The sequence below is a fragment of the Rattus rattus genome, chromosome 4 (assembly GCF_011064425.1).
Source record: "Rattus rattus isolate New Zealand chromosome 4, Rrattus_CSIRO_v1, whole genome shotgun sequence".
Lineage (NCBI taxonomy): Eukaryota > Metazoa > Chordata > Mammalia > Rodentia > Muridae > Rattus > Rattus rattus.
The window spans coordinates 142,197,141-142,221,638 of NC_046157.1; the positions used below are offsets into that span (position 1 = coordinate 142,197,141).

The 24,498-nt window shown below is 35.3% G+C and overlaps 1 protein-coding gene and 1 non-coding gene across 2 annotated transcripts in view; both read right to left on the bottom strand.

The window, feature by feature from the left end:
* Window positions 1–332: 332 nt before the first annotated feature.
* LOC116899910 lies at window positions 333–464 on the bottom strand. Its single transcript, XR_004387882.1, has one exon. It is a non-coding gene; the product is annotated as a U6atac minor spliceosomal RNA (small nuclear RNA).
* Window positions 465–14,236: 13,772 nt separating this feature from the next.
* LOC116898533 (receptor tyrosine-protein kinase erbB-4-like) overlaps window positions 14,237–24,498 on the bottom strand; it is a 171,654-nt gene continuing 161,392 nt past the window's right edge. Inside the window, exon 3 of the mRNA XM_032899752.1 lies at window positions 14,237–14,768. Coding sequence (XP_032755643.1) covers window positions 14,488–14,768 — 281 coding nt within the window. The 3' untranslated portion in view covers window positions 14,237–14,487. The remainder of the gene's footprint in view (window positions 14,769–24,498) is intronic.

Here is a 24,498-nt window from a genome sequence, read left to right on the forward strand (position 1 = left end):
TGTGGTGGTGGTTAACTGATTTTCTGTTTCATAAACATGAGATGAACTAAATGGTATCAATTAATATTAATATTTCCCACTGAAGCAAAGTAGACAGGTCCCTGTTGACAACGACTGTAGAAGTCTGTCTACACTGTTTATATGCTATCACAAATAAATGGTGATATTTCCAAAGAACTAGGTGAGATTTAGTGAAATTGAGAACTGTAGACGTGTTAATTGTTAATGTTTATTGAAATGGTTTTCCTTATAAAGTCATTTTTTTAACTCTGAAAAATATACACTGTCATGTATTTAGATGCCTAATTTACTGCTATATTCTACTTCATATTACAAATTTCAAATTAATTCTATATACCATGAAGACAAAGGCAATGCCTTAACTATATGTGTGTTGTCGGGCCCAAGGGCTCCTTCCGTCCTTGTTAAGAGGAACTCTAGCCTTCTCTGCTTTCATACAACACTCAAGTTAATTCTACAGAAAGGTTTTTGAACAAAATACTAGATGAAAATCTATGTTTAATAAAGCATGAAGAAGTAGGAAAATAAGAGTGGCAGATCAGAGGACCTACTTTTGAGATGGATTTTCTTTTGTGTGTTTTGATTCATTCCTGATACTTCTTTTATATATTTCTTTTACTTGTATTTTAAATAGAACTTTAAGAGAAATGTCACTGCATAATTTCCTCTCCATTTTTTTCTTCACTACTTAAAAAGAGCGCCTTCAATTGGCAAAAGAATCACCCCTAAAGAGAACACAATTTCTTCTTTCTTTCTCTTTCCAGGCAGGAGAATTAAATCAGAGCTGCAGAGAGCTGCTAACAACAATTTAGGTGCAAAAGCTCCTTTAGTGACTCAGCAGCTTGATCTCCAATTTCAGCTCCACCCGAGTCCCTGTGGAGATAGGACAGTCCCTGTCTACTCTCTGAGGTAGTCAGCAGGCTCCCCTCCATCTCTGCTGAAGGTACCAGGAAGAAAATGATCGAGGAAGAGGCAAAAAAAAAATAGGGAAATAAGAGAGGAAAGGCATGTGCATAACTTTCAGCATGTCATTAAAAAGAGGCTACTTGAATGTCTTCTCTAAAATGTTCTTATTCTATGTAACCTGTTTACTAGGCAGCAAAGTTTTACTGAAATATTAAAAAAAATAGAGTTAATAGAGAAGGGACATAAAAAACCTGAAAATGCTAGCACATTGTGAAATTGAGTTCCCTGAAGTCTCTTTGACTGATTAAAGATGGGCAGGCACAGTGATGAAACCTGTGCTGATCAGCTGCAGAGCGGGACAGACACAGCTCTTCCCACATTCTAACCAAACCAGAAAGGACACACAAGGGTAACACTGACTAGGCCGCATAGCTGACATCCAATTCACATGGTTGCCTGAGAACACCAAATAGGTGTTATCTGCAATCTGGGCTTCTTTAAAAAACAATCAACTCCGTGTTGCCTTATAAATCTCTTTCTTTATTAATAGCCAATTTGAATCAAAATGTTTTCTTTGCCCTCTCATGACGAGTCTTTGGCTTTATAATAATTTAACTCCTTTTTTTTGGAAATTGTATTTTAATTACAACAGTTATCCTTTCTGTTTCCTAATCAACCCCTACCATATACCCTGCCCTACTTTTCTAATTCATGTCTTCTCTTTTCATTAATTGTTATTGCATGCATATATGCATTTTATAACACATATGCACATATGCACACATGGATGCATATGTGTTCATACACACATGTACACAAACACACAAACATACATACTTTTAATTTACCTTGAGTACATATCAATATATTTATATGTTTGTTTTCATGTTTGACTATTTTGTCACTAAACAAAAAATTGGTGTCACCTTCCCCAGTAAGGACCACCTCCCATGTTCCCACCTTTAATCATCTGACTGTAGATATTGTTTAAGAAATTTAACTGTTTTTCTTAACCTATCATTTTTATTGTAATCTTAGTATTTCCAGAGTTAGAATTATATGGATATTCACAAATATAAGAACACATCGCATCTTTCTGTGAAGATATAAAATACCAAATAGTAGAATATCACAAAAGATATTTTACTTTTAATCAATTCAGATAATATTACTTCTTTAATATTTTGTCATTGTATGACATTTGAAAATTATTAAAAAATCAATAAAGACATTCTCCTATGCAGGAGAATCACAAGTTTCTGGTTAACCTGATCTATCAGACTTTGTTTCAAACAAATAAACAAAAAATATGATTAAGGGACCTGAGAGGCAGAAAGGAGGGGGAGGGAAAAGGGGGGCAGGATCAGGAATTGGAAGGGACAGAGTACAGAGGGTCAGGAAATTGAATGGAGGTATGTAGCGCTAGGGAATGGGAACTGGGGGTAGCCACTAGTAAGTCCTGGACTCTAGGGAAGCAAGGGTCACAACAGTAATGACTTTAGCCAAAATACACAACAAAGGGATACAACCTGTAGAGACCACCACCAGTAGATAGGCACGACCCCTAGTAAAGGGATGGAGCCGCCCACCCATCTCAAAATTTTTAATCCAGAAATGTTCCTGTTCAAAGGAATGACAGGGACAAAAAATAGAACAAAGACTGAAGGAAAGGCCAAACAGAAATCGCCCCACCTAGGGACCCATCCCATCTGCAGACACCAACCTCCCCTTCCCCCCAGTATTGCTGATGCCAAGAAGTGCTTGTTGACAGAAGCCTGCTATGGCCATTCCCTGAGAGGTTTTATCAGCACCTGACCAATACAGATGAAGATACTCACACCCAACTATTAGACTGAGCCCAGGGACCCCAAAATAAGAGCTAGGAAAGGATTAAAGGAGCTGAAGGGGATTGTAACCCTATAGGAAAAACAATATCAACTAACAGAACCCCTCAGAGCTCCCAAAGAGTATACATGGAGGGATCCATGGCTCCAGCTACATATGTAGCAGAGGATGGCTTATTCTGACATCAAGGCAAGGGAAGGCCCTTGGTTCTATGGAGGCTTGGTGCCCCAGCTATGGGGATGCTAAAGAAGTGAGGCAGGAGTGGGTGAGTGGGTGGAGGAGCACTCTCATAGGGGAAAAGGGGAGGGGCGAGATGGGGGGTTAGTGGAGGGGTAATCAGGAAGGGGAATATCATTTGAAATGTAAATGAATAAAAGAATTAAGAAAAAAATTAAAAATAGATTTGAGAGATAACTAACTTGAATAAATAAATAAATAAGTTGAAAAGATACCTAAATATACTTAATATTTATTATTAAAGGGTGTATAAATACTGAGTTCAAATTCAATATACACGCTGCTCCATAATAGGATTTCCTAATCAGGTTCCAGCGTAAGAGGTTTGTTTCTTTTATTGGATATTTTTTATTTACATTATAAAATGTTATTCCCTTTCCCGGTTTCCCGGATATAAGCCCCTTATCCCATCTCACTCCCCTTCTTCTATAAGGATCTTCCCCTCCCCATCCACACCCCCTTCCTGTCCACTCTGACATTCTCCTACACTGGGGGGTCCAGCCTTTGGCAGGCCCAAGGGCTTCTCCTTCCATTGGTGCCCAACAAGGCCATCGTCTGCTACATATGCAGCTGGAGCCATGGGTCTCTCCATGTGTAGTCTTTTGGTAGTGGTTTAGTCCCTGGGAGCTCTGGTTGGTTGGCATTGTTGTTCTTATGGGGTTGCAATCTCCTTCAGCTCTTTCAATCCTTACTCTAATTCCTCCAACAGGCATCCTGTTCTCAGTTCAGTGCTTTGCTGCTAGGAATCGCCTCTGTATTTGACAAGCTCTGCTGCACCTCTCAGCTGCTGCTCCTGTCAGCGTGTACGTCTTAGTTTCATCAATCTTATCTAGTTTTGGTGGCTGTATACCTATGTGGGGCAGGCTCTGAATGGCCAAACTTTGCCTCCATATTGCCTCCTATGAATATTTTTGTTCCCCCTTTTAATAAGGAGTGAAATATCCACATTTTGGTCCTCCTTCTTTTTGAGCTTCATGTAGTCTGTGGATGGTATCTTGGGTAATTCAAGCATTTGGGCTAATACTCACTTATCAGAGAGTGCATACCATGTGTGTTTTTCTGTGATTGGGTTACCTCACTAAGGATGATATTCTCTAGTTCAATCCATTTGCCTATGAATTTCATGAAGTCATTGTTTTTGATAGCTGAGTAGTACTCCATTATGTAGATGTATCACATTTTCTATATACATTCCTTTATTGAAGGGCATCTGGATTCTCTTCAGCTCCTGGCTATTATAAATAAGGCTGCTATGAACATAGTGGAGCATGTGTCTTTGTTGCATCTTTTGGGTTTATACTCAGGAGAGGTATAGCTGGGTCCTCAGGTAGTGCAATGTCCAATTTTCTGAGGAACCTCCAGACTGGTTTCCAGAGTGGTTGTACCAGTTTGTAGTCCCACCAACAACAGAGGAGTGTTCCTCTTTCTCCACATCCTCACCAGCATCTGTTATCACCTGAGTTTTTGATCCTAGCCATTCTGACTATTATGAAGTTGAATCTATCTCATGGTTGCTTTGATTTGCATTTCCCTGATGACTAAGGATGTTGGACATTTCTTTAGGTACTTCACAGCCCTTCGATATTTCTCAGCTGAGAATTCTTTGTTTAGCTCTGTACCCCATTTTTTTACTCTGGAGTCTAACTTCTTGAGTTCTTTGTATATTTTGGATATAAGCCCTTTATCAGTTATAGGATTGGTAAGGATCTCTTCCCAATCTGTTGGTTGCTATTTTGTCCTAATGACAGCATCCTTTGCCTTACAGAAGTTTTAAAGTTTTATGTGGTCACATTTGTTGATTCTTGATCTTAGAGCATACGGCATTGTTGTTTTGTTTAGGAAATTTTCCCCAGTGCCCATTTGATCTTGACTCTTCCCCACTTTTTCTTCTATTAGTTTGAGTGTATCTGGTTTTATGTGGAGATCCTTGATCCATTTGGACTTAACCTTTGTACAGGGTAATACGAATGAATCGATTTGCATTCTTCTACATGCTGACCTCCAGTTGAATCAGCACCATTTGTTGAAAATGCTATCTTTTTTTCCATTGCATGGTTTTAGCTCCTTTGTCAAATATCAAGTGACCATAGGTGTGTGGGATCATTTCTGAGTCTTCAATTCTATTCCCCTGATCTACCTGCCTATTCTGTACCAATACCATGCAGGATTTATTTATTTATTTATTTATTTATTTATTTATTTATTTATTTATTTTTATTTTTTATCACTGTTGCTCTGTGATACAGCTTGAAGTCAGTTCTTTTTTTGTTCAGGGTAGTTTTTGCTATCCTGGGTTTTTGTTACTTCAAATGAATTTGCATATTGCTCTTTCTAACTCTATGAAGAATTGAGTTAGAATGTTGATGTGGATTGCATTGAATCTGTAGATTGCTTTTGGCAAAATGGCTCCTTTTACTGTATTAATCCTGCCAATCCAGAAGCATGGGAGGTCTTTCGATCTTCTGAGATCTTCTTCAATTTCTTTCTTCTGAGACTTGAAGTTCTTGTCATACAGATCTTTCACTTGCTTGGTTAGAGTCACTCCGAGGTATTTTATGTTATTTGAGACTACTGTGAAGAGTATCATTTCCTTAATTTCTTTCTCAAACTGTTTATCCTTTGAGTCGAAGAAGGCTAGTGATTTTTTTGACTTAATTTTATACCAAGCCTTTTATACCAAGTCACTTCGCTAAGGCTTAGTAGTTCTCTAGTGGAACTTTTGGGGTCACTTAAGCATACTATCATATCATCCGCATATAGTGATGTTTTGACTTCTTCCTTTTCAATTTGTATCCCTTTAACCTCCTTTCGTTGTCCGATTGCTCTGGCTAGGACTTTGAGTACTATGTTGACTAAGTAGGGAGAGAGTGGACAGCTTTGTCTATTCCCTGGTTTCAGTGGGATTGCTTCAAGTTTCTCTCCATTTATTTTATTGTCGCCTACTGGTTTGTTGTATTATGCTTTTACTATGATTAGGAATGGGCCTTGAATTCCTGATCTTTCCAGGACTTTTGTCATGAAGGGGTGTTGAATTTTGTCAAATGCTTTCTCAGCATCTAATGAAATGATCCTTTTTTTTCCCAGTTTGTTTATATAGTGGATTACATTGATGGATTTCCCTTATTGAATTATACCTGCATCAGTGGGATAAAGCCTACTGGATCATGATGGACGATTGTTTTGATGTGTTCTAAGTTCTCTTTTTATTTTATACTCACTGCTATAGCTGAAGTCCCATAGTCACTCTCACACACTGATAGCAGGAGACTTTACTACCCAACTCTCCCCAGTAGACAGTTCATCCACACAAAAACTAAACAGAAATGCTGGAGCTAACATACATTATATACCAAATGAACGTAACAGATATTTACAGAACATTTGTACAAATATTCTCATTTCTGTGAGAGGACCAGTGGGAATCTAATTGGAGTACAACAGCTTGCTGATTTCAGTAAGTATAGAGAACACAATATAAAAAATTGTCTGTTGTGTCTGCCATCCACTTGAGGATAGCCTCCACATTTTACCCAAACACAAAAGATTATTTTTTCTTCTCAGCACCTCATTGAAATTTCTCTGCAACTGACCACGTATGCAGACACGAGGCAAGTCTGGACAGATACAAGAAAATTGAAATAACTCCCTGCTTCCTATCAATCCAGCATGGATTAAGGCTGGATATCAACACGAGGAAGCTTACAAACTGATGGAAACTGAGTAACTCTGTACTGGATGCATCCACCCATCTCAAAAATATTTACCCAGAATTGCTCCTGTCTAAAGGAAATACAGGGACAAAGAGTGGAGCAGAGACTGAAGGAAAGGCCATTCAGAGACTGACCCACCTGGGAAGCCATCCATATGCAGCCACTAAACCCAGACACTATTGCTTGTGCGAAGAAGTGCTTGCTGACAGGAGCCTGATATAGGGGTCTCCTGAGAGGCTGTGCCAGAGCCTGACAAATACAAAGGTGGATGCTCACAGCCAAGCACTGGACTGAGAACAGGGTCCCCAATGGAGGGGAGGACTGAGCTTAAGCGGTTTGCCATCCCATAGGAAGAACAACAATATCAACCAATCAGACCCTCCCTCAGAGCTTCCAGGGACCCATGGCTTCACCTGCATATGTAGCAGAGGATGGATGGCCTTATCTGGCATCAGTGAGAGGGAGGCCCTTTGTCCTGTGAAGGCTCCTTGCCCCAGAGTAAGGGAATGCTAGGGAGGTGAGTGGGGGAGGAGTGGGTTGTGGAGCATCCTCATAGACACAATGGGGGTGGGGTGGGGGGATGGGATAGGGGATTTGCAGATGGGAAACCTGGAAGTAAGATAAGGTCAGATTGCTGTCACACATAGCTGGTGGACATGGAGGAGGAGGAAGAGATCTTACATTAGCAACTTAACAGCACACCAGAAAACCCTAGAAAAACATAAACAACTTAACAACACACGTGAAAGCTCTCAAAGTGAGGGCTGAACTCAATGAAACAGAAGAAAAGGGAACACTACAAATAATCAATGAAACAAACAGATGGTTCTGTGAGAAAATGAAAAGAGAGGCAAACTCTTATAAAATTAACTAAAAGTCACAGAGAATATCCAGTTTAATACAACAGTAATGAAAGTATCCCCTATGTCATATCCACCAAGGATTAAAGCTGGAAATAACAATAATAAAACCAGAAAGGAAAAGGCAGGCATTACAGATACCAAGGAAATCCAGAGAATCATGAAATTAGAAATTAGAAAAATTTGAAGAAATTTAGACATTTTACATATTTTATGCTCATGCCCATATAATTATTTATAATAAACACTTGTTAAACTATGACAATATATATACTTTTAGATGAGCTAAGTAAAGTCTCCATTACATAATAAAGAACAGATTTCCTTGTTCTAACCACAAGAATTGAACTTGAGATCTGGTAAGAAATAAATTACACCTTTGTAGAATTCAGAAAGTAATTATACTTCTCTAATTCATAGACACTTTTTGCTTCAAATGTTGTCTGATAATAAGTCACCACAGAAGATGCAAACGGGATCTGTTTGTAAAATTCTGCTCTTGGGGTCAATCAGTTCACTTTGGTGTCCAGGAAAGGAGCGAGAGAACACCAGCTAGATGTGAACTAATTTACTCCTCATCACATCCTCAAGTGCTAAGTCTGAGAGGCACTAACCTGGGACCCTCTCTTTATGGTGTAGAGATAAATGCCTTCAGTTTTCGGACCTCACTTCGTTTGTTGCTGTTGTTATATAGTTTGAGTTTTATTTACCTTTAATTAGTTATACACTTGCCTGGGATTTATGCAGACTGACCTGTATATTGTGAAACCCTGAACAGTAAAATCGAACATCTCAGAGATTTGACTCTGGGGCAGGGGTTTGTCTCTTTAGTGTAGCTTTCGCTACAGAATGGGAAAATACCTTAAGTTCTACCAAGAAGATGGGTATTTCTCCAACATTTTTTATCTTTTTTTTTAAGATTTATTTATTTCTTATATGTAAGTACACTGTAGCTGTTCAGACACACCAGAAGAGGGCATCAGATCTCATTACAGATGGTTGTAAGCCACCATGTGGTTGCTGGGATCTGAACTGAGGATCTTTGGAAGAGCAGTCAGTGCTCTTAACCACTGAGCCATCTCTCCAGCCCCCATTTTTGATCTTTTATATTTTCATCTTATTTTTTTTTACTATCTTCAAAGTTTTTTATGTTTTTTTAATTGGATTTTTTTAAATTTACATTTCAAATGTTATTCCCTTTCCTGGTTTCCTGGATATAAGCCCTCCTATCCCACCTTCGTCCCCTTCTACTATAAGGGTGTTCCCCTCCCCATCCACATCCCCTTCCCTCTCCCTCCGACATTCCCCTACACTGTGGATTCAACCTGGCAGGACCAAGGGCTTCTCCTTCCATTGGTGCCCAACAAGGCCATCCTCTGCTACATATGCAGCTGGAGCTATGGGTCTCTCCATGTATACTCTTTTGGTAGTGGTTTACTCCCTGGGAGCTCTGGTTGGTTGGCATTGTTGTTCTTATGGTGTTGCAAGCCCCTTCAGCTCTTTCACTCCTTTCTCTAATTCCTCCAACGGGTATCCCGTTCTCAGTTCAGTGGTTTGCTGTTAGCATTCGCCTCTGTATTTGACCTGCTCTGGCTGTGTCTCTCAGAAGACATCTATATACAGTTCCTGTCAGCATGTACTTCTTAGCCAAGATATTCCATGACAAAATCAAATTTATACAATATCTTTCTACACATCCAGCCCTACAAAGGATAATAGATGGGAAACTCCAACACACAGAGGGAAACTACACCCTAGAAAAAGCAAGAAAGTAATCTCCTTGCAATGAAACCAAAGGAAGAGAGACACATAAACATAATTTCACCTCTAACAATGAAAATAACAGGAAGCCACAATCACTATTTTCAAAGTTTTAATTACTATACTCATACACAGTTACATACTTTTCTCTCTGCCCTCTTTTAGTGAAAATAGATTCATTTCTCACATACTATATCTTGATTATGGTTTCCTTTCTCTCTGTCCCTCCTATTTGGTTCCTCTTTACCTTGCTTCCTATCTATATTTCCTCCCTTTCTGTCTCTCCTTTAAAGAGCCAGGTCTCTAAGAGAGTAGACAGATCCCCAACTGCTCATCTCTGGTCAACAAATGAAGCTTCCAATACCAGGATTGGGTTCTATCTCAGTGTGTTGTTGTCCAAAGGGTTTCACGGGAGCATCCAAGCCCAGGCTGTTGTAAACAAGAGGTTGTTTTCCACAAACACACAATACCTACACAAATCATTGAAAATAGAGAAGTTGAGCTGGCGCACACAGAGAGCCTTCACCCATACTCCTTCAGGGCAGGAGGGTGCTGTGCATGCTCCCACAGCAGAAACATAAAAAGACAAAGTGAGCCACAAACCATGTGTCTATAAAGGTGTACTTCCTGCAGGATATGCTAGGGCATTGGTGGTGCAAAGCTTGTTGGAGTAACCACCCATATCTGATATGACTCAAGACTCACTCTACAATATGTTACTCATATCAGATATTGATTAGCTGACCACAAACAAGAGAATAGATACCTAGGAACCAAGGGTAATTCAATTACTATTGTTCTAAAAAATAAAAGGAGTGATAAAATGGCTCCAAATGATATTCTGATATAGATACATGCCAGCTATCACCAGAGAGATTCATCCTGCAGCAGATGGGAACACAAACAGAGAAGTATAGTCATACAGTCTGCAGAGAGACAGACCTTCGAACACTCAGCCATCAATAGGGTGTGTCCATCAAATCCTTCCCCTCTGAGCCCTGCAAATATCATGGAAGAGGAAGCAAAACATGTATAAACCAGAGGAGATGAAGGTCACAGAGAAAACAAGGTCCTCCATATTAACATGATGAAAGGTCCTATGAGCTCATAGAGACTGAGGCAGCATGGCGTGTACAGGGCCTGCAGGGGGCTGCCTCAGTACCTCTCAATATATAATATGTCTCGCAGTCTAGAGACTATGGGTTCCTGAATGTATGAAACAGTCAGTCTCTTATACTTGGGCCTTTTTTGGGACTCATTTCCTCTTGTTGAGTCTTGTTTAACTTTGAGGTGGTAGGTTATTTTTTATTTAATCTTATATTTTATTTCACTATAGTATTATCTTAAGGCTTCAGTTTCTAATTACCCGTAGAGATGACGCATGACACTGATGTATTCTATGGTATCAGATTCTTACATTGTATGCTAGGTTTTTTTTTTTCAGGAGTATTTTGTTAGGATTGAATTAAAAAAATTTTTAGGGAATTAAAATGTTTTTACCTCATGAAATTTATATAAAAAATCTGTTTTACAGTAGTTTTCATAAGGCTACCTCTTTTCTGTATATAGTTAGGCTTTCCAATGTGTCTTACAATTTACCCTTAATTTATGTTCTGACTTTAAAATATTTCCAAAAATCATGTAATTTGATTGCATGTATGAATTTACATAAATTGGGCCTGTCTATACTTGCCTTGATTGCATATTAACTGTATGCCAAAATGCAATCTTAAAAAGTACATCTATTTCATATAAATGCTTTAATATCATAGGTGTTACAAATTGTAATAAATGTAGTTAAATTCTGTTTTCAAATTTGATTCTCTTCTAGATCAAGACAGGGAGTGGCCAATTATTACATAGATAAGTGTCAATAAAAATATAATAATAAAACTCAAAAATTAATGTTATTTGAACATCTTATTTAAAGAAATGCTTAGTTACGAAATTCTGTCTGTGAAGATGGTGCTATATACAAATTTTCTAATCTCTCATTCCAGTTCTTTGCTATGCTAGTCTTTCCTTCTGGAAAACAATTTAGATATATGGTACATCGAGTAAATATGTATCATTTTAATAGGTTTTAAAGGTTTTTTATAAGTTTCAACAGGTATAATAGGTCTTTCCTTTATATTTTAATTATATATCGAATGAATGTCAACAACAAACATGTTTCTCTTTAAAATATTTTCCAAATTTTTATTATGATTTAGTGAAACCTAAAAGAATACCTAAGGATATATTTAACAAAATATTTTCAATAGTAACTTTTAGGGAGTATTCAGGATTATTTTCACAATCCTTGGATTTTTTGAACAATCAATATAAAAGTTTCTATTATTTTCTATATATTGAATACAGGCCTAATAACTGGGATTACATAGGTTGAATAGATTATTTTTGATAATGTGATCATTTCTACTATATTAATTTTATCAATTCATGAGAATGAGAAATTTTTTGTTTTAATTCTTTGATATCTTCCCAAATTCAACACTTGAATGGTTACTTAGAGTTTTTATTGTACATTATAGCTTTGTTTGTTTGTGAAAGGATTGTTTCCCTGTTTTATTTTTCAGTATGGCTGTCAATGGTATGGAGAAAAGTTGGTAGTTTAATATCCAAATTCTGTATATTTCTACTTTGCTAAAAATATTTATCCACTCAAAAACCTTTATGTGGCATCTTTAGATCCTGTCTGCTCCCATAGAGAGACCCCTTTCCCATTAGCATACCCTTCTAGTTCCTTCTTTTTTCTTCTCAATCTAAGACTATATGCACTATTTTGAATTATTTGGTAGGAGTGAAAAGTGTCCTTGTCTGAGTCCTGATATTAGTGGAAACAGTTTGAGTTTTTCCACATCTCCCACAGTGTTGTGTATAGTTCTGTCATTGGTATATTTTATTTTGTTGAGGTGTATGCCCCCCATCACAAGCTCCTCCATGTCCTTTATTAGAAAAGAGTTTTTCGATTTCATCAAATGCTTTTTCTGAGTTTAATGATATGATCACATAATTTTTGTGTTAGAGACTATCATGAGGTGGACAACCTTGTTGATATACATAGGTTGAACCATCCCTTCTTCTTTGGAGTCAAACCTCAGGAAGAACGTATTTATTGGAATATGATCCCAATAAATTATCTTCAGTTACGATTAAAACTTTTATATCAAGCAGAAGAAGAAAGGAACTACTTTCTCAACTATAAAACTCAGTTTATAACACTGGAAAACAGGCACAAAGTTACTGAAAATACTAAGCCATTTGGTCTTATTTAATGCTACTCACAATGGCAGAGTTGCAGTTCATGAAAAGAAATCTAATGTGATTATTATTAGGACTCGGAACAAGTAAAGCACTGAAGCCCATAGGCCTAAGTAGGAGGCATCAGATCCCTAAAATTATATCAGAGAAAATTTAAAATCTTTGACCATGAGTGTAATATATTCATTATTATTAATTATCTATTAAAAATTTTTTTCTTTTCTTTTTTTCAGAGCTGGGGACCGAACCCAGGGCCTTAAGCTTTCTAGGCAAGCGCTCTACCACTGAGTTAAATCCCCAACCCCTATTAAAACAATTTTAACAAGAATCAACATAAAAATCAAACTACATAATTATTACAACTATATTGTGAAACAGAAACCACAAACTATATCCATATATATATGTATCATACATATCCATATATATGTAGATGGAATGACTTTCCATCTAAAGCTATGTAAGTAATAATATTTTGACAACAATCAATGGCTAATTTGTAAAGGACCATTGATTATGAACCCTTTCTGCATTTTTAATTTTGACATCTGAAAATTTTACATTCAAAACAAAAAAGTCTAGTTACTGTTGTCTAATTATAGGCACAATCATCCAAATTAGCCCTCCAAAACAACAGCACAAAGCGATACCATCTGTGAATGTGGACTCACCCCACAGACCTTTTCTGCTTCAACCCTGTAAAGGCAGTGGGATGATTTCTTTCTGGCTTCCAATTCGGGCTTTATTCTTATACGATCTCATTTATGCCTTAAAGGCCAGTCAGTCATTCTGAGAATCTGAGAAGCAGAAAGCCTTTTTCTCATCCAACCAATACAACCTCCTCCCTATTGAATATGCTCACATTATGGGCCACCAGAAAACAGTAGTCGTTTCTAAACCACATCTTTTCCGTTGTTAGCACAAGCAGGTTTAAAATGAAAAAAAATTTTTTTCCCATGAAAATTTACCTGGTAGGTAACTTGCAAACTACAAAGAAAGAATCTCATACAAATTTCTGTTTAAAGATGACAAGAAAATTATGTTATTCTACTTTCACAAAAAAGGTTTTAGCCTTTTATTAAAAACACAGCTGTCAGTTTTGATCAAATGCATTCATATTTTCCCATTATGTTATTATGGCCATCATGAAATTTAATAATTGTCCCTTGGAGTTTGGTTTCCCATAAAAGCGTCATAACACAATCAGCACTATTGCAAATAATTATGGAATTGTGTGGAGACAGTTATGATTTCAGGTGGGAAATATAAAGTAACAGATGAGAAATTTAAAACCCAGGTTAATACTTCATAAAGATTCCGCTCTCATACAAATGTCAGTACTAATAAATGTGTGACAACAAAGGCTGCTTTATAAAAAAGAGAGATCCCAGGCAGAATCATTGGCAGGGGTTTCAATGATAGTTCAGAAACTGTTTAACATTTCATCATATTAAACACTATTAATCTGATAAATCATCTCGTGTGAAAATAGCATAAAACCATTAAGATAGAATTCAGTAGTTTATGTTTGATTAAAAACTAAGAAGGTGGAAGTGTTTCTTACATGTGAAGTCCATAATGACTCGTACTATATTATTGTGAATTGTTATAAAACAATACCAATGGGGCATTATGGAGAAATGAAGGTTAGAGAATTCTGAAAGAGAGTAATTAACAGAATGGTGCTAGTCAGAAATTTTCTGTATGACTAAAACTTGAAGAAGAACCTACTGAGCTTTTGAATGGATTCAGAGGTTAAAATATCACTAGGGCATGCAGAACAAGACGTTCACTATGGCACAGGGGAAAATACTATTTTAAGACATCACAGAGTGTGATGTGGACTGTTGACATGCTTCGTCAGGTAGATGCTAGACCTCAAGTTAATGACCTGATTTCAATCCACCAATTCCCATGACTTCTGTGCATGTGTGTCTGTGACACGCAGACAGACATATAGACAGATAGAAACACACAAATAAATAAATGAATAAATAAATAAAAAGGACGATGGGATAATGGTACTCACATCCAGAGCTTCCATTTGTTGACACCAGAGTCATGTTGGAAGGCCATGGATTCCGAACAATATCTTGCCAGTGTATAGTATCAGCATAACATAGGAATTTGTTCTGGTCTACATAGACTCCACCATTTAGTATTTCTGTATTGGAAACAAAACCAACCATCAATTTGTTTATTAACAGAAAAGTATCATTCCATTTTTTTCAATGTTAGACAGAGTAGGAGCCAGGATTCTTCTTTTCATTTATCTGCTTACTTATATATCAATACTAGGTTAAAAATTACACACTAAAATCAATAATTAATTTAACATACAAAAAGAAACCCTCAATATTTTGATAGACATTTTTAGTTTCTGAGACTTTACCATGAATGTGATATATCATATATAATATTTTATAGTCTGCTACTTCGTTTTAATATTATACATTAAGTATAAATGATAATTATTATTTTTGATAATTATTGTTTTATTTAATTTAATGATAATGTATTATACCAGCATATGAATTAATTAGCATTATTTAATAAAACTCTTGTTATTTTGTTTTTTATTAGTCAGTAAAATAAATTTCAAAAAATATCATTCCTTATCCATAGATGCTGAAAAATCCTCAAGCCTTTTGATACATTTTCAAAAGTGTCTTTCTTAGACCTAATACAAATTGACATTTAATAAAGTTCACATATTATTAATTATCATAAATAAAATTAAATAAATGTTCTATTACAAAACATTATCTGCCATCGAAAATATTATCAATGTCATCTGAAAATTTTCAAACATGAAGATTAATACAAATCAATATATTATGTCATTTTTCTTTGGCACTGGAACCTAGGTATGAGACAAAAATCCAAGAAAGCTACAATTGACTCAATTTTCTATTACACACTGATACTGATTAGGTAAAGATATGCCAAAAGATGAATGGATAGAGAAAATCTGTTGTTTATACAAAATAGTATTTTGTTCACCTATGAAGAGTAATAAAATGGCATTTGCCTGAAGGGTTACTACAGACAATGATATTAAATGAAATGTCAAATACAAGAACATAAATACCAATATTTGTTTCTTATATGTGGAGTTTAGATATTATATAGGAAGACAAGAATATTAATGGGCATGAAGAGGAAGAGATATGGGGACTGAATTAATAGTAGATGGGTAGAGCCTAAGGGAGAATAAAAATAAAGATAACAAAAGTACACAATGTATTTGTATAAAATATTTGTGATATTAATCATTGTGTGATGAATATTTGCCACTAAAATTTGCTAAATCTAAAATTTTAAATTTATTTCTTTGTTCAAAAAAATCTTCACTGGGTACTTTGAAAATCCAAAGAAACAACAATTTATGAAATTACTACTGCCCAATAAATCCCAACCAGTCAGAGTATAGTATTGTGGAACGAGAGTCATGCTCCTATGTATCCTTGAGAATCATCTCCCTTGTGCAGTTCTTTAAACTAATTTTAATATTGTTATTTTCTCCCATTTGTGTATGTGGACCAAGATAAATATTTAAGAGATTTCTTAAACTTGTATGAAATGAAGGGATTGGGGAATACATAACAGCATTAATATTTGAGGATGCAAAATTGGTGGCCCATTCGAAGAATCTTTGCATGCATAAAATCCTCTAGATAATTTTGCATTTTTCAAAGAGTTTCACTTTCAAACTGAGACCCATTCTCATCATCAATCATTTCACTGCCTGTTGGTTCCACTTCTTGTGAAAGAAGGAGAAAGAAACAAAGAGAAATTAGATCATTGTTCTTCTTCTAACACCTAGTTCATTATTTTTCATGAACTGAGCATCCACTCTTCTTCAGAGCAGATGGGAGATGTAAGGAAGATAGAAAATCATTTCTGTATTAATGTTTGGCATTAAGTTACTAAGTGACAATGTGTGCATGTCTTATACCAATAGCTTTCTCATGAGACATTGGGTGATACTCTTAGCCTGTAGGAATAACTCTTCATTAGGTTAAAAGAAAGAGTATTCCAACTGCTCTCCAGGAAATGAAGGTTATTTTTCAGCCTACATTTGGAAAAAAATCTACCAAAAAAAGATAGAAAGAGTGAGGTTACAATTCAAATATTATGAAAAGAAACTGTATTCTTCATGAATCATATTTTAATTCAAATTGTTCACATCGAATAAACATACTCTTCATTTCCTACTTTCTATCAGAATATTCCCAAATATACCCAGTATGCACTATGGTGAATAATAATCTCATCACATCTCCTTCTTCAGCAGAATGAATCAACTACTACTATTTACATTGGTTTCTTAGAAACATTGGAGAGCTTGGCTTCTTAAAAAAGCAATGCAGAAAAGAGACAAGCTTACAGATTAAAATTTCAAATTAAGATAGAATCACGATCAATCTGGATGATATTTTAGCCTTGAAAGATCTGAAAACAACCATTTCCTCCCAGCAATTCTAGTCAGGAGAGAGTTATTCATTTCTAGCTTTGAAGGCTGAACAGTTTCTCTCTGAAATGGCCTTTACTCTTTATGATGTATACCTCTCTCTACTTTGAATATCAAATTCTCACAGTCTGAAAACAGGTTTCCATTGACATTTGTAGGAATGTAGTAATGAACAAATAATGTCAGATATTAAAAACATGTCTACAAAGAGATTTTCAGCAATAATGTCATAATTGTTTAAAATATATTTTATTGTTTTGTCTGATTTTACAACTTTATAAAAATGTAAGGTATTAGTTTAGGATTGCTTGTGAGAAAATTCTTCATTACTTTAATTTTTCAAGTAACTCCTATTGGATGGTTTCTGACCCAGAAGAATGTATTAACAAAAGAGTAACCGGATGTTTGCACTATGGTTGACTATGAAAGTTTTAACTTAGTGACAGATAGGGCAAATAATATTTAAGTCTATCTTTAGTAACTTATAAAACAGTAATGTTTTTATTCATTCTATTGAACATGTATTTGGAGAAAACAAAACCTGTTTTATAATCAAAGTTTCCTTTCTCAAAATATAAAATAAAAATAACAATTAATTTTTAGAGTCTAGACATAAAAACATTTCTATGCAAAAGGAAGAGAGGAAAGACAATGAATAAACTTGATGGACAGTCAGACAAAGAGGTGTAAGTTTAGGCAGAGTGGAGTGACGAAAGTGTCATATCAGTAAAGAAGATCAATGTAGTTGCATCCCAGTGGACTCACAGTCTGTTGTGAAAATATATCATAGTAAATGAAGAATGGCACAAGGAGAATCTTGGTTATTTAATCAATGGTCAGAGCAAGGACTACTATGAGTCTTTTAAATATATTGTATGAAAATATTTCCTACAATTTCATAAGACACAACTCTTATTAATAAGTGTTAAAGTTACATTAAATATGGCATTCTATAAACATAAAATATCATGTTACTAAAAAACCTTATTAAACATTTAAATATATTTATGTCTCCAGCACTTCTCATGGAGGTTAAATAAAAGATGGAATATGTTTATACTTAGAGTAAGTAAATAATAATTTACATTATGCTGGAAATTGGAATTTAACTTAAACACATCTATCTATCTATCTATCTATCTATCTGTATCTATATCTATATCTATATCTATATAAAACTATTGTAAACTTAAATATATCTATACAAAGCTTCATGAAGTTAACAAACATGGTTCCTAACTGTCTTTGCATTATCTATCATTGGGTAGTCTTTGTCCAATGAAAACTTTTACTTATGTGAACAACGTAAGCTGTGTGATTCATGCCAACATTAATAAATAAAATTCTTCTGTAGCATCTCTCTTTAATTTGCATTGTGACTAAGTAAAATTAATGACAAAAGTTAGCTTTTCCCCTGAACAGCTTATATGACATCTTCTCTAGACCTGTGCTTAAATCAGGAACTTCTTGTTTGCCTGTCAATATTATACCCTGCCTTCTTGTGCTGCTATAAGAATATACAGAGTAGATGTTTATTAGGCTAAAACTCTACAGCTAGTAAAATTTATTTCATGTAAAGTTATCTAAAGACACGTATATAATATTAATACATAATTTTATAATTAAATTCTTATTAACTGAAATAAAACAAATTTTCTTATACAAAATGTCCACAACTTATAACATACAAAATTACTGTAGGTGGTGTGTTTGATCTTTACAAGTTATTTAAACACATTTTAGTGATATAAAAATAAAACGTATTCGGTGCATCAAACTCAGTTATTAGCTACTTAAACAATGCCGATTTTGAGTTATTCTAGTTGATCCAAATTTCCTTAAACTTACACAAATTCCATAGTGTATACTATAGGAAAGCATAAGTTATACTGAAATAATCAATCCTGAGTCTACCTGATAAGGCTTCTGAAATTATTTTTAGGAAGTTACAAAGAGCAGATAAGACATTTGAAAGAGAACATAAGCAATTTGTGTTTTCATATCCTACAACAAGGCCATTTGAACGCTCTTTGCCTTTAAATATCTTTTCCTGAGTCTGACAAAGGTAATGTTTTTGTTATTTAAATAAATTCTTCTGATATTCAACTTTCCCAGAAACTAGTTATTATAGTGAATTGCCAGATCGTTTCTTTTAATAGAATCATTGACATTTTGCAAATATATTCTCTCCAAAGAAATTGTGGTATAATACTTGTATTTGTCTTTGACCTATATGAAATAGCCTAATTGTGAGGTGACATCCTTACTAAAAATACTGATGAATGTGACCTCCCAGTAGTTTCAGAAAGCTGAAAGTATTTTTCTAACCCAATATACTATTTCTAATTACTATATAAAAAGTGGCTGAAACTTCTTTTGAGAACAGCTTTTATAAATGCTGTTACTCATGACTCCTTGGGCTCTAGAGTGGAATTGGTAGTAAATATGCCTCAAAGTACTATTAACCATGATGATATAATAAAAATCTAATAAACAGGACTGAAATAGTTTCCATCAATCTCTGGCTGCGTATCTAAATGTCTCATTTTGTAGGAGTGCACCATATAGGTCAACTGTAGAATGCAAACGACCATGAAAACACAGGTTAAATGCTTCACACTTGCCTTGTTCCAGGGCAGACATCTAAATACTGGATATATTAGACTTATATTATCTATTCCATATAAAACATGCAACCAAGAAGTCAAAATTCCAAGACACACAAAGGCCATTTTCAAAGTGAAGCTACACAATCCTTTATGGGATTTTCTCTCAGAGACAAAGCAATAGATCTTTCTCCCTGTCATCAACTTAAGCCACACAAGTCTGTTGGCAGATAATAATACAGAAATAATATAGATCACATCATCCACCTGTGATACTCAATACATCATCTCTGGAGTGGACTTGGTCTATGGATTCCTGTATCTTTCTTAAGCCCAGACCTTTCAGCTGGGAGCACAAGGAATTGCTGCTACCCCGCCAGGTCAGCCCTCAAGGTTCATTATTAATAAGCTGAGACTCTAAAGGCTAATGAGAGCCGGGTGCTCGAGGAGACAATGGCTCATTCATCATCAATCAAGCTTTGAAGTTTTTATACAGATGATTTAAGGAGAGTTGAAGTGTGCAAAATTGAAATGTCACATTTGTACTGGGAGGGGGTGGAGGGTGATAATGTAAATGAGTGATGTAACCCTCCGTCTTTCAGCTCGGTGATCAGAGTCAAAAGCTCACGGATGCAAATACCAAATGTGAGAAAGTAACAGGGGATAGTTTTTCAAGCAGGGCAGGGCAATTTAACGAGGAAGTTTCCAGGCCCATTGGTTGAAAAGCAAATAATAACAGAAAATAAAAGCAAAAACACCGTGACTTCCATTGAACAGAACTCAGTTATGTTTGCATAGTACTCTACCTTATTCCCAATGCTTCAGAATACGTAAGAACAATTCTGACCTTTCATTCTTTCAGCTTAAGTACAAGTTGTTTGGAGTGGTGTGCTTCGAACTCGGGGATCTGGAGGTCAGACATCCTTCATAAAATTGTTTTAGCTATCGTCTGACAGCACATGACTTCACACATTATTATTTTTGACTACTTTTCTTATCTTCCTTGTATGTCTGTGGGCCCATCAAGAATAAGAACCATGAAGTACACCATTCTGTGTTTAATTTCCTAAGAGAATGCCAAAAATGTGAGATTCTGGATAAAGGTGTTTGGTCTCAAGCCTGGTGACCCAAATTCGTTCCAGTATCCCTAAACTCACCAGGCAGAATGAGGAAGCTGATTGTTATAAATCTTTCTCTGATCTCCTACACTCATCTTCAGAACAGATTAAGATCTATCAGTCATTGCTTCATTTCTTCATATTTAATTCATCATTATATGCTGATGAAGGGTCCTGACAGGCTTTCATTTTATACTCACTGATCCTCTGTAGCTCAGGTCCTATCATATCATACCACCTGCCATATGAATCTTTCTTGCATATCAAAATAATGATATACTCTAGGATATTGGTAGATAAAAAGAGTGTCTACAGTATGGACGGATTGGTAGGTGAATGACAAACAGGTACTTCTCCCAACATTGAGTTTTGAAGTATAAATAATTGAGTTTGGAAGGAAATAATATTGAATTTAGGTAATGCGATACAACCTTAAAATCTAATTTAACTTGCCAGCTGCATGGTATGTCTCATTATTTCAAGGTACAACCCTAACTTCTATAATGGGCATGCTACAGACATAGTACCAATTAAACACTTTCTCTTTTAAGCTTGACAATTATTTAGATAATAGTTTGCTCATCAGTATCATTTAGGCTTTTTTGTCTCAACTATTTACATTAAGATTCTATTAGTTGGTAATAGATTAGAGGTAAAGGGGACAGTTTTGCTTTTATTTTATATATTTTTCTTGTTAGGTGGTTCAAGGATATTACAGAATATGCAATCATCCAGGTGCTAGATTCCAGTATATATTTTTTCTACAAAGCCCCTTTAATATAAAAACAAAACAAAACAAAACAAGAGTGTTCAGCTAGTAAAAGGACTACTCAATATTGAAGAACTCGTGAAAAGGAATGGACGAGTGCATTCTGCCTCTTAGTGACTGTAAGGAACTTTCCCTAAGCAATTGTTTTCTTTTGATCCTAATTAAGTCACAAAGAATAGTAGGAAACCAAATTTCTTCTCTGATATATAAAGACTATATGCTGTACTTCAAAGTCCCAAACACTGATAGTAATCGGGAGACAAAGAACTGTCATATACCAGTAGCCCACATATCATTTTAACATCTTGTTTCCTCTCGACATTATATCTGCAACTTTCATCTGCCATGCTCACGTTCACTGATACATGATACCATGGTGTATTCAACTCTGCATCAACGAGGAATCCATTTTTTCTCATTTAAGCTACTGAGTGGTACTGCTATGTTAGCCTAGCAATCTTACCAAATTTTATTCCCCTGAGCATAAAGAAAGTTACTTGCTCCATAGCCACAGCTCTCTTTGAATTTTGTTTTAGTGAGGTTTTTTTTTTTTATGTTACAGTTTCTAATTGTCCATCTGATTAGTATGCACTTCTATCATTTCAACTTACATTTTCCCAAAGAGTTAACAAAAATAAACCCCTTGAATACTGAAGGTGAAGGCCTGATGCCCCAGTGTAGGGGATGCCAGGGCGGGAGGAGGGAGGAAGTAGATGAGGGGGTGGAGCACCCTCCTAGTAGCAGGAGGAGGGAGGAGTGGGATAGGGGGCTGCTGAAGGGAAATCAAGAAAGGGGATAACATTTGAAATGCAAATAAGAAAATATTCAATAAAAATTAAATAAAGAAAAGAAAAACAGTTTTAAAGAATAAGAGGATCCATTTCTATTTTCTCATAAAAGGGTCTTAGTGTGTTGCAAAGAACTGTGAACCACTTGACATTTACCTGACATTATTAACAAACAATAGGTAAATTAGTGTAGCATATGTCATTCACCACAATTCGTTTGAAAGTCGGTGTCTGGGATAACATGACCCATTGTAGGGGAATACTAGGGCATTCCGGCTGGAGGGGGTGGGCAGGTGAGCACCTTGATAGAAGCATGGAGGATAGAGGAGGTAATAGGGGGTTTAACTAGGCAGGGGGATAACATTTGAAATGTAAATAAATAAAATCGCCAATAAAATAAAAATAACATGCTGAAAAAGATCTTAAAGGTAAACTAAACGATATTGACAATTATGAAAAATATGGGTATTGGATGATACATTCCCTAATCTCTAATAGTTAAACATTGTGGTGACAATAAGTATGAACACAAGTGAAGGTACGTAAACAAACAACACAGGAGATTTAGTGCATCCTTAATATTGAAATCAAATACTCTCTTACATGAAGCTCAAACATTTTCATGTTCCATCCAGCAACAATCCCTCATTGCAGACAACAATCCTCTTAACTGCTCCGAGTTTCTAGAAAATGTAATTGCTTTGGAAGAAAAAAATCAGCAAAGTTCAGAGTTTTCCTTTCCAATAAAGGGAGAGAGTTATATTAGTACCAGAAATGATTTGTCCCTTTTATTTACAAGCTTTAATACAATAAGCCTGGAATTTACTGCAAGGTCACTTTCAAATATCTCACCTACTATATTAGTTTGTATCGTTTTAATAAGTCTTCTCAAAATGTGTGATTTCTTCCCTTCTTTAGAATTTTTAGAAAGGATGATTTTCCATAGATGACAGTAATAACCACATCAATGTGTATGCTTGTTTCTGGCAAGATAAAACTTGCAAATAAAAGATAAAGCAAGAAAGGAGGAATGATTTAATCTTATAAAATGATTATTGGATTCTCAAATATATAGAGATTTTTAATCCTATAGAAGGTACTATTAGAAATATAAGTGTTTATTGGGGGCCTGAATGACTCAGAAAAAAATGCTGCAATACAAACATTGTAAACAAAGAAAATTATAAAAATAAGGAAAAATTTAATAATACAGTAATACACATAAATTGGTTCTGAAATGCTATAAAATATCAAAATGCACAGATATTTAGCTATATTTTTGCAACTTTAAGCTTTATTATAAAAGATTATAAATAAAATAATGCATATCATAAGTAGCTGAATCCAACATCTGTACAACTGAATGAACCTCTATAGAGTTGGGATGGCGGCTGTAAAACTTCACATTGAATTTTAATAGAACACATTGATGTGTGTCTTTAAAGAATACCAAGAAGGATTAGGTATGTGAGTAATTGTAGTGATTCTGTGTATATCTTAATTCTCAAAGCATGAACTATCAGCTACATGTATGCCAAAATCAGAAATGTATTATTTTTATTTTAGATAAAAATTTATTAATATGCAATCAGAGCTAGTTTTTAAGTATCTATATAGTGATATTTTTTTAAATGACAGATTACGTTTTTCACTTGCTAACTTAGTATTTACTGACTCAGGTAATATGTATTCCCTTTATTGCCCTCTACTGACTTTAAATGATGGTGAGATGTGTTCAAGAGTTTTTCCTATATTAGTTTTGTCATTTCCCAGTACTTTCTAGACCTCGTGCACCGCAGTTTGCTGCTTCGATGTTGAATACAGTCAAGTTTGATTCAGTTTCTTTTCTATGGCCTATGAATCGAACATATTAATATTCACTGTTGGATTGCAGTGAAAAATCAAGATCATGTATGCAAAACAATATTACCACTTTAGGAGAATCTTTTACCTAAAGACTATCCCTGAAACCTGATAGAATCTTTAACACTTTATCCTTTGTGCACTGCACACCTAGTGAATTAACCCTCTTATCACTTCTGTGACCAAATACAAACTCCCCCTCTTAGTTATGTATGATGCTCAGGTCACAGGTGAGAAGGTCTCCATTTACAGTCTCCCTGTGACCAAGTCACCAGA